We start from the raw sequence: 12039 nt of genomic DNA on the forward strand, positions 1-12039 counted from the left end.
GAGAAAAAAATCCCCATTTCTGTCTTAGCTTTCACAAGATCTGTTCACTTTTTTGCTTCATGCTATTATCCTCTAGAAAGCTTTTTAAAGACAGTTTGAGCTGTATGAAATTGCCCCTTTTGTAGGTAAAAGTAGTTGAATATCTGTAGTTCGCATGGCTCAAGTTAATGCCTATCCATCATGTAACATGTAGCACAGAGAGAATTACACAAATTTTATTTGAATTTACAGTCATTAATTCAGTAAATATTTACTGACAATGTATTATGTGCACATTTAACAGGTAAAGCCCCTGCTTTCTTGCAACTTATATTCTAGGTGGGATTGATAGAATACCTTTTTTGAAAGATAATTGGTATTTGCCAGTGAGGAATGATTTGGGGAAACTTATCGCTTCTTTATATAAATTTTGAAATTTTGTGAAATACTGAGCAAAATTTTCAGTCTTTTAATGTTTTACTTTTGGTGGGGACGGACATAGAAAATCTGTTGTATCTTTCTTAAAAAAAAAACAAATAGAGCCCTTTATTTTTAATATTTCACTTAGGAATAGCAATTTAGGACATTTGGGTTTACACATTTGTTGAAATAATAGTATTAACCTTTTTTTCAGAGGTGGTGTGGTGCAGTGAAAACAGTACTGAAGTAGAAGTCAGTGTTCTCTAATAATTCTGTTTCTGCTGATCACCATCTTCTTGAAAGTGAGCAGGTCTTTTGAAAATTGTGGGTTAGTTTTCTCCTTTACAAAATGAGATTAATAAATGCTCTGCCTTTCTGACAGAGTTGTTTTAAAGACATTTACCTTAGCTTTACTTTTTTATATAAAATGGAGATAATAGTATTTACATCTGAGTCATTATGAAGATTTTTGTGATAAGTAAGGAACTTAGTGTAATGCTAGCTAATAGTAGTCAACATTTTTCCTTAAAATAGCTGCAATTTATTGAGCACACACCATGTGCCAGTCACTCTGCTAAGTACTTAATGTGTATTGTCTAATTTAAATTTCACGACAAATTTCCTATTCTCATTTTACAAGTGAAATTGAGGCTTAGATTAAGTCATTTCCTTAAAGTTACATTGCTAGAAAAATGGTTGAATCTAGAGTAGTATCAGGACTTGGCTGACTCCAAACTCTGAGCTTTTAACCTATATATTCTAACATTTGGATTCACTGTTCGTTGTGATACATGCCTTTAAGATGTCATACTGAAAATACTGATCAAATTGTAAAAACTAATAGTGCTAGTGAAATGCAATTTTAACTAAGTTGTAAATTCACTAGTCAGGCTCTCCACCAACATTTGCTGGGTTCTGACCTGTGAAAGAGTACAAATTGAGGCCCACATACAATTTACCTTAACATTTAAAAGTTATAAATCAAGCTACCTAACTGTTAAGTAAAATGGCTTATTCTCTCAGCTTGATAAATATACCTTTATAATGACCTGGAAAGGCAGTTTTAATTTAGAATTCTCTGATTTTATAGTTCCATGACAAAACACAGCAGTGCAGGGAGAGTTGCCCCCTGACCCACTGGCTACCTTCTTTCTCCACCCCTTGATTTGTTCTGCATCATGAGGAGCCTGGTACATGTAGATATATATGGACTCTTCACCTCACATGTTCTGTACCGCTAGTATACACTTTGCTTAGTTCACCCTTAGTATGTCAGAGGTCTCTGCAAGCCCTAGAAGCAGCCATTTGGGCTATTTGGGTGTTAGAAGCATGTCTAGAAGGGGACGTGTTCTAACTGGGTATATCACCTTGGCACCGTAAGTTCTTATGCTGTGAAAAGAGAGTCTGAGGTCAAAGTCCTCTAAAGTGTGGGTCCAAGGCAGGGGCTCCTCTTGCCTAGATCTAAAGGTAGTATTGTCTCTAAACATAAAGTTCTTTTTCAAATTTCATTTCTATTCCCAGGGTTTAAGTTGAAAGCCAGTGAGGAATAGAGTCAAGAAAAAGGATTCAATAACTGAACACTTATCACTGGAGGAAAAAAAAAAAAAAGCCTGGTAACTAGAATCGAAGGAAGCTTACTTGATCAGTGTGTATGAAAAATCTACAGAGAAAAATACCATTTAATAGTAAAACTTTCAAAACATTCACATTAAAGTTGGGAGTAAGTTAAAAGATGCCTACTCTTGTCCCTACCTTCAATATTGTACTGGAGGTCCTAGCCATTTCAATAAAAACAAAGGTGGAGGGTGGGGGGTGGGAGGAAGAAGGGTTGAGATTTAGAAAAAAATCTGAATTCACTGATAGATCTTGACATCTCTAAAGGTGGGATATATATATGCCTCCTAATATGATGCAAGGAAATACCTATGAAGTATTCTTGCAAAAGCAAGCAAAACTAAAAAACAAAAAAAGAAAGCAAAAGCTATCCAACCAATCCTGTAGATGTAACTGGCAGTTTAAGGAACAAATCAAGCATCACCGTGAAGGTACAATCAAAAGAATCACAAAGTGGGAAATTCTACAGGACAAATGACTCAGATTATTCAACAAATGGCATGGGGAGAAGAAAGGGAGAGGGAACTGCCATATGAATCCAGTGCAATGTGAGGATCTTGTTGGCATCCTGATTTAAACCAACTGTAGAAAGGCCTTTTTGAGATAAAATTGAACATGATACAGGTATTAGATGATATTAAGGAATTATTAATTTTGGGGGGTATAATATGGTACTTTAAAAAAAAAGAAAAACTTAAAAGGCTTTGTCCCCTAGAGATACATATTGAAGTATTTATGGTGAAATAATATGATATCTGGAATTTGCTCTAAAATACTCCAGGCAAAAAACAAAGTGAAAAGAAAAATAAAAGTGTATGGGAAGACAGGATAGATAAAACAAGAATGGCAAATTGTTGAAACTGGATGCTAGGAACGAGGGGATTCATTATACTGTCGTCTTGTGCTTGTTTGAAAATTTCCATGTTAAAGGTTTATTTTTAATATTAAATGTTAAGTAAATGTTAAAATGTTAGTGTTTGCATAATGTAAATATTTCTAAATGGAAAACCCTAAAGAACTTACAGACAAAATACAAGAATAACAGAATTTGGCAAGGTTTTTGGATACAAAATTACTGTACAAAAATCAGTAGTGTTACTATACCCCAATAATAACCAAATAGTAAAAAAGAAGATGCAAAAAACAAAACTATAAAACTATGAAAAGAAAATTTAAAAGAAAATCTTAATGTCCTCTGGAGAGGGAAGAATTTCCTAAGTACGATGCAAGTAACGTAGATCATAAACCAAAGTGATAAATTTGAGTATATTGAAATTAAAACCTAGAGGACAAAGACAAATGCCAGCCCGTGAGAAGGTATTCACAGCATATACAATTATAACAGTTAAATGAATAGAATAGGCTAGGTAAAGATGTACACATCATTAACAGAAAGAAAACTCAATAGCAAACTTCATAAATGATAAGAATGGGCAGTTCGCAGAAAAGGAAATAAGGTTTAATAAACATGAAAGAATGCACTACTTCTTAAATTGTCAGGGAAGTGTAAATTATAGTCACACTCTTCACAGTGGCAAAAATTGTAAAAGTCTGACCATAGCTACTGTTGGTGAAAATGTGGTGCGAAGATAACTCGTCATTGCTGGCAAGGGTGTAAATTGGTATAATATGGCAAGTAGTCATATCGCTACTCTGTGATCCACCATACATGTTAAAGACATTCTTGCATATATGCACAAGGAGACCCATATAAATATATACTTTATGTAACAGTAAACAATTGAAACAACCCAAATGTCCATCATTAGGAAAATAGAAATGTATTCAGGGAAATACAATATAACAATTAAAACATGGATAGATTCTCAAAAAGTAACATCAAATGAGAAAAGTGATTTGGAGAACAATAGAGTGTGATACTTTTATGTAAATTTTAAAAAATTCATAATGACAGTAAATGTATCTATAAACACGTTTAAACACGGTAAAAGTAAAAATAAAGATGGGCTACAATGATTCTCATAAAATTCATGATAAAAGTTGCTTACGTGGAGAGAAGGAAATGAAGCAGGTGAAAAGAAGCGTTTATCTGTAATGTTTAATTTCTTGTATTATGAAAAAACCTGAGACAAAAGTGAATTTTTTTTTTTTTTTTTTTTTTTTGGCGGCTGGCTGGTATGAGGATCTGAACCCACTACCTTGATGATGAAAGATATTCATGTTAATTCTTGGTGATAGGTGCACAAATGTTTCATAATTACCTGCACTTTTTGAATAAAAAATAAAATAATTTGAAAATTAAAAAAATGAAAAGTTGCTGAAGTTCAGTCGTGGTCATTTTCTTAAAAGGCAAAGGTGTATGATGGATACAGAACAGAGGATTCATTGATTTGATTCTAGTTCTTATGTCAATTTTTGAGTTTGCAGTTAGGTGAGAATAAAAGTATTATAAATTTCACCTTCAATGAAAGCTTCATAGTTATCCGATGACAAAAGGAATCACATTTATTGTAAGGGTATTTCCCGATTTTTTTTCTTGGTTTGGGTTGCGGAGCTATTTTGTATTATGTAATATGTAGTAATATCCAGACACGAGGAGTTTGGAGGATTCTGGGAAGCATTGCTGTTTGTTTAGTAACCATGGGAAAGATTCCACGTGGTCCTAGAGGGATATGTGTTCTTATGGTAGAGTATATAAATATCCACTGGCTGCTGGAAATTTTTAAAAAATGAAAAATTCTATTAAGTAGCGTTCTTGAAACTACTTTATCATACTCAGTTCACATTTTCAGTTGGAGTTCGCAATGTGTGTGAATTTCTTTTAAATAAAATCCGCAACTTAAATTTTAGTAACAAAAGATTGGGAACTTAGGTTTTCGTAGGTTTTAGGGTAGTGTACTAAGTACTATGCTTTAGAAATTAATCTTCAGGAGGTAAGTTTGGGCATGGGGAGTTTATCTTTCACACTTGCTTCGCTTAAATTTGTTTAAACAAAAGTAGGCTATCTAGAAGTCTGATTCATAGTAACGCTTACCTCGGATACTATGCCGGTAAGAGGAAGTTCTAACTAATGTGGAAAAATAGTTGTGTTTTTCTTTCATTCAGTTGTACTACGGAGAATTTTAACACTGATAGAGAATTATTCGTAAAAATTAAGCCAAATTTACTCTGTCCCTAATTTTGTTCTGAGACATCTACATTGTCGTATGTTTAGAAAGGGGTTTCACTTTTCATTTTTAATATTATCAATAAATTTTGTTTAACCGAAGCGGCGTGTTTTTCGTTTTTTCCTTAAAACAGCGGGACAGAAAATGCCGGAAACTCCAAAAGCGAAATATTTACTCAAAGATGTGCTTAAATTAGCCTAGCTGCTGACATTCTCCTGGCTTGCGCAAGTCCCTCGTGCGGTAGAAACAGTTTGTCTTCATTCGGCCACCGTCTTGTCGGCGTTACAGTGAATTTTGTCCGCCTGCCGACGCCGTCCCAGATATTAGTCACCGAGTTCCAGGGTAGAGGAGCTTGTGTTTTGGAGAAGCCGGCTAGTGCTGCCGGCACCATGGAGTCACGTTTTAGCCCGGTACTCTCCCACAGGCCGAATGAAGATTGGGGTGAGTGGGATCTGAGATGTACCAGGGGTGGTTTAGGTTCGCGTTTACGGGTTTCTTCCTCCCTACTTCTACCCACTCGTGGTGACAGGTGTGGGCCAACCCTGCCCGGAGAGCGAGGCCACTCGTCGCTCCTGTCCGTGGTCTTGGAGTGTCTAGCAGAACCATTTGGCTTCTGTCCTGGCCACAGAGAGAGTAAAATGTTGCCTAATTGGAATTATTATCGTTTTTTCACTGTTCCGTCGGGGAAGTACCAGGTGATCTTTTTTGTGGGGCGAAAATTCGACGTCGTTAGAAAGCACAGTGCAGAGGGCCGGCCCGTGGCTCACTTGGGAGAGTGTGGTGCTGATGACACCAAGGCCGCGGGTTCGGGTCCCTATTATAGGGATGGCCGGTTTGCTCACTTGGGAGAGCGTGGTGATGACAGCATCAAGTCAAGGGTTATGATCCCCTTACTGGTCATCTTTCAAAAAAGAAAGAAAGCACAGAGCAGGATGGCTGTCACAGCTGAAAAGGCTGCAAGCTATTTTCTGAGTGTGGGATATGAGCCCCGATGGCAGTGGAGTGTGTTTATATTTGTGCGTGTGTGTGTTCGGCGTGTATGAGAGAATGTGGATGTATAATAGTAACAACAACAATATCCTCATCTCGCAGCTTTCACTGTTGGTTTAAGGCTGACGTCCATGTTGTCAGAGGCAAAGCACCCAAGCACCTGACTCTGATTACCTAGACCTAACACTTGTAAACTGATGTAATTCTGATTGCTTTCAGACACAGCTCTGAATTTTCTTGTTATGGATATATTGTTTGGTTGGTTTTGGTGGTCAGGAAGGATGGAATGGAGTGTGGTGGGAATGAGAGTGTAGAAGCTTTGACATCGAAGTGTTTAGGGGAAATGGTTATTCCCCTCTTGAATACAAAACATCATACTAAACCTGTTCTTGGGTTCCAGGGGGGAACCCAGACGGATGTCTATCTTTCTCTGTTGGACTGGCATTTTCAGAAGGATGAATCGAATCTCAACTCCATTTGTTGAACTGAAGTCCTCATTTAATTTTCCAAGGGAAGACGTTCTCTAAAATTATATTTTATTAGAGATTTATTTCAACCCTTGGGTAGATTTTCTAAGAGTTGCTGGAAAAATTTTAGACTGTTCTGTGCATTTTCCCAAGTCATATATTAATAATAATAATTACCCCCCCCTTTTTTTTAGCACTTTATTTGTGTCAGGCCTCCCGCTAAGCTCTTTACATGCATTATTTTATTTAATTCTTCCAATAGTCCAGCGAGGTGCTGTTATTTTACAGATGAGGAAACTGAGGCTGAGGGGTAATTTGTGCTCAGAGTCTTAAAGCTAGTGAGTGGCAGAAGCAGATTCGTCTACCTCCAGAGCCTGTGCCACTAGAGTCTCATTCTATAATGCTTTCCTAAATTATTTCTACAGATTTGATTCTTCCTAGGATACCTTGGTTATTAACAAATTTATTTCAGTATATCGAGTAGTTATGTTTCATTTTTTCAGCTTGTCAACTGCTTTATTTTCATGATAACTCTAACTATGGGGCACTTCCTGATAGCATTATTATATTTTGTCTTCTGATACCCAGACTGCATTTTCGTGACTAATCTGATCACTTGACTCCTAGTCTTAATGTTCTTTAACAGAGTATTCAGTTCTTTATAGTTGGTTCACTGACTCACCTCTCTCAGATATCCTGCTCTGCCTGTTCCTGAATGTGCCCATTTCTCATTGTTTTCCAGTTTACCTTTTTTAAACTGTTAACATCTTATCTTAGTTGAACACTTAATTGTGATTCCTTAGGTGTTCAGTAAGTAGGACAGATTTTGCAGGCACTAGAGTGAAACACTACTGTCTGCTAGTGTTTCTCAGTAAAATATGGATTCTTTCTCTGGAAGTTGCTGTTTTGGGTGTTCAAGTACTTTACTGATTTATTTGATTTTTTTTTTAATATTAGAAATTATCCAGTTAAATTTTAAAAATCAGATTATGTCATCAGTACTTCTTGTGACTCTAACTTTAAATAATTTTGTGGAAAAATTGAGTTAAAAGTTAACACAAATCTTTCCATGAACATTTTGAAGACCCCCTCAGATACAAAGCCGCTATAAACATTTGTGTGTAGGTGTTTGTGTTGCCATAGGTTTCAAATTATTTGGTTAAATACCGGAGGACCACAATTGCTGGATCGTATGGTTGGAGTATGTTTTGTTTTGTTTTGTAAGAAACTGCCAAACTGTCTTCCAAAGTGTCTGCACCATTTTGCATTCCCACTAGTAGTGAATGAGCATTCCTGTTGCTCCACATCCTTGCTAGCATCTGGTGTTGCCAGTGTTTTGGATTTTAGACATTCTGATAGGTGTATAGTGGTATCTCGTTGTTTTAATTTGCAATTTCCTGATGACATGTGAGTTGAACATCTTTTCATATGCTTATTTGCCATCTGTATATTTTCCTCTCCTATCGTCTTCCCACCTCTCCCTTTTCCTCTCTCTTGCATGTGTATGTGCAAAAGCCACTTTTTTTTCCTGCATATAGATGTATGTATCAAGTTGAGAAACTTCCGTCTGCCACTGTGGTTTCTTTTATATCTTCAGTCTCTTCTGTGAAGATTCTCTTTGCCTTCTCACACTAACCAAAACCTGGCACTCCCCTGATGACACTGCTTTCCCTAAAGCCCTGGTGAGTGGTGACTGTTTTCATTTTTTTTTAACATTGTGCCTCTGGAGCTGGGATAGTTGTCTTTCTTGTCCTTCACTGCTATTTCCAGATCATTTTCCTTTCCTCCTCCCTAAAAATATCTAGATTTAAATCTCATTTTGTCATAATATACCATTTTCTCCCTCTCCCTATTGCAGTCATCTGCTGACTCCTGGGTCACTCTCACTTCTTGAAAAATTTTAGCTACTAGCTTGCTGTCACTTTCTCCAACATTACGTTCATCATGATATGTGGATGATTTCAGTATACTTAGAGAAGATCCTTCAAACACTCTGATCTCATTTCCTGGACCTCCACTCCACCAGTGATCCTGCCTTTCACCCTGTCTTGGCCATTTACTCCCCTGATTATAAGCCTCAGTCTTGTCTTTACCAATAACATAATCTCACTTTCAGACCTCCGCTCTGATCACCATATCCTGTCATACCAGTTCACTTCCTTTAGTACTCCAACTCCAACAGTCCTTCAACTCCCCTGAGATTTTTCCATCTTTTCATTGTCCCTCACTCCTTTCATACCATCACTTCCCCCTTACTCAGTTTAAATACTATGGACAATCATGGTAACCATTCCCTTTCTTACACCCTTAATATCCTTGTCTGTCTCTTGTTTTGTAAGTCTCTTTTGGATAAATCACAACCTTAGTTAAATCCAACTGTGCCTGCTCCATGCCTGCACTAGTATAGCTGAATGTGGCTAGAAAAAAAAAAAAAAAATTCAACCATGCTGGCTGGTCTCACTTTAAATTTATGACATTAACTTGATGTAAGCCTTTAAGTGTTGCCAGGCAGTTTATATTTCCATGGTCCTCTCACTCTCCCACTCTGATGATTTTTTTATAAAGTTTCTTCTCTCTTCAAACTTCTAACACTTCCTCTCCCATCCTTTGAATCAGAAGAGAACTTCCACAACCTACCATTACCTCATCTACTTACCTACCAGCATATTTCCCTTTTCTTTTGTTGCTAAGAATGAATGGCCTCTTCCTCCTAGCTAGAGCTGATCCTTCCACATGTGCTTTAGATCTCTCCTCCTTTATTCAAGAATATTGCTTGTCTTAGTCCATTTTCTGTTGCTTATAATAGAATACCTAAAATGGATAATTTATAAAGAAACAAAATTTATTTCTTACAGTTCTGGAGGCTGGAAAGTCCAAGGTTGAGGGGCTGCATCTGGTGAGGGCCTTTTTCCTGGTGGGGACTCTCTGCAGTGTCCTGAAGTGGCACCGGGCATCACATGGCAAGGGTGCTAAGCATGCTAGCCCAGATCTCTCTTACTTTTCTTAAAAAGTCACCAGTCCACTTCTAAGATAACTTATTAATCCATTCTTGAGAGCAGAGCCCTCATGACTCAATTACCTCTTAGAGGCCCTACCTCTCAATACTGCCACATTGGGGATTAAATTTCAACAAATGAGTTTTGGAGGGGACAAACGTTCAAACCATAGCATTGCTTAAGCTATTCTTTTGTTCCCTGCACCATCATTTTCCCATTTTCTCCTCTCTACTAGATCATTCCTGTCAGTAAACAAACATGTAGTTACTTCATCTATCTAGAGAAAAAAAAAGAAAAAAAGGAAAAAAAATCCCCAAACCTTCTTTAGATATTACTTCCCCTTTCACTGCCACCACATTTCACTTCTTTATTTTACAGCAGAATTCCTTAAAGAAAAAAAAAATGTCCATGTTCACCGACTCCAGTTTCTCTTCTCTCATTGCCTCTTGAACCCACTCTAGCCAGGCTCCACCACTCCACCAAAACTGCTCTTTCTAAGGTCACCTCTGATTTCCATGTTGCTAAATCTAGAGGCTGTTTCTCATCTTACTAAACTTGGAAGGAGTGAAGGAATAAATAAATGGTCAAGGTGGAGGTCAGGTGGGAAAGCTTGCTGAGCAAACTAAAAATAATAGCTACCATAGTTTACTACTGTTGAGGGAAATGTAAATATTAGTAGTGTGGGGTTGATGAAAAGCATATACGTTTTAGAGGTACTATAGAGGTAACCAGTGCCACCAGTTTCTTATGGATTCTTCTGGAATATTTTATAAATATGCAAGTATATTCATCAACCCACCCTCAGGTTTTTTTTAACCACAGAAAAGTTGAAAGATCAGTGCATTGATAACCTATATTTCCCTTATCTAGATTTACCCGCTGTTAACATCCTGCCACACTTGTTTTCTTTCTCTGTATTGCCCATACTTCCTCCTCTTTTACCATCTGAAAGTGGGCTGCAGATAATATGAAACTCCTAAACACTTTATCATGCATTTCCTAAGAACAAGGAAATACTTATTTTTAAAAAGCATGGAGTCATACTAATACCTATAGTTCAAAGCCAGCACCACAGGGTTCTTTTTCACCTTCTTGTGTGTTATACTTGTATTCCTCTTCTCCCATCATGAGAATCCTGATTCCCAATACATCCTTTATTTTTATAGGCTCACGTTAGCTGCTCTGTTGAAAATAGACTGAAAGAGGGGCAAGGGCAGAAGGAGGGAGAGTATTTGGAGGCCACTGTAGCAATCTCCTTGAGTTATAATGGTAGCAGTGGAGGTAATGGGAAGTGGTTGGATTATGGATACACACACATACACATATGAGCATACACACGTATGTATATACTCACATATATTTTTTATTTTGAAATATAGTCATTTCTCGGTATCCATTGGGGTTTGGTTCTAGGACCTTCCACAGATACCAAAATCCACAAATGCTCAAGTCCCTGATATAAAATGGGGTTGTATTTGCATATAACTTATGCACATCCTCCCTTATACTTTAAATTACCTCTAGATTACTTATAATATCTAATACCATGTAAGTAGTTGCTTTACTGTAGTGTTTAGGGAGTAATGACAAGAAAATCAAGTCTGTACACATTCAGTAAGACACAATTTTTTTTTGGAATATTTTGGATCTGCAGTTGGTTGAATCCATGGATGCAGAACTCACGGATATGGAAGGCTGACTGTAGTTTCAAACCCACAGATATGGAGAGTCGACTGTAGTTTCAAACCTACAGAAAAGTTGTAAGAACAGTACAAAGAACTCTTGCATGCTCTTCACACACATTCCTCAGTTGTTAAATGTTACTGCATTTGCCGATTTCTCTCTCTTTCTTTCTTTAGAGAGAGGGATGTGTTGACCCATCACCCTTAAATACTACAGTGTGTTAACCTCCCACCCTCAAACCCCCCAAAACAGGGGTACTTTCTTATACTACTGCCGTACACTCCTTAGCCTTTTCCTGTCCTTGACAGTTTTAAAGAGTACAGATCTATTCTACAACGTGATCCTAAACTTGGGTCTGTCCACTGTTTCCTATGATCAGACTCAGGCCATGGCAGAAATGCCAGTGAAATGATGCTGTGCTCTTCATGTGTCACACTCGGAGGCACACAGTGTTGACCCATCCCAAAGTGATGTTCACCTCGATCACATGGTCAAGTTGGTATCTTCCAGTTTTCTCTACTATAAAATCACTATTTCCTTTATTTTATTTTATTATTGTTTTGAAGGAGGTAATGTGACATGACAACAATATCCTGTTCTTATTAAACCTCCACCTACCAGACCTATCTTCATTAATAATGCTAGTCTTTGTCAACTACCATTGTAATGATTGCCAAGTGGTAATTATCTATCTCTATTATTCTGTCTATGTTTATTAATTGACATTGTGTTGTAAGAAAGAGTGAGCTTTCTTTCTTTCTT

The 12039-nt window shown here is 37.2% G+C and overlaps 1 protein-coding gene across 2 annotated transcripts in view; it reads left to right on the plus strand.

Moving 5' to 3' along the window:
- Positions 1-5480: 5480 nt before the first annotated feature.
- The window catches only part of ATF6 (activating transcription factor 6), a 192650-nt gene continuing 186091 nt past the window's right edge, over positions 5481-12039 (plus strand). For both annotated transcript variants that reach the window (XM_063104250.1, XM_063104252.1), the window contains exon 1: positions 5481-5582. In XM_063104250.1, coding sequence (XP_062960320.1) covers positions 5531-5582 — 52 coding nt within the window. In that variant the 5' untranslated portion in view covers positions 5481-5530. The remainder of the gene's footprint in view (positions 5583-12039) is intronic.

Source organism: Cynocephalus volans, chromosome 8 (genome assembly GCF_027409185.1).
Source record: "Cynocephalus volans isolate mCynVol1 chromosome 8, mCynVol1.pri, whole genome shotgun sequence".
Taxonomy (NCBI): Eukaryota; Metazoa; Chordata; class Mammalia; order Dermoptera; family Cynocephalidae; genus Cynocephalus; species Cynocephalus volans.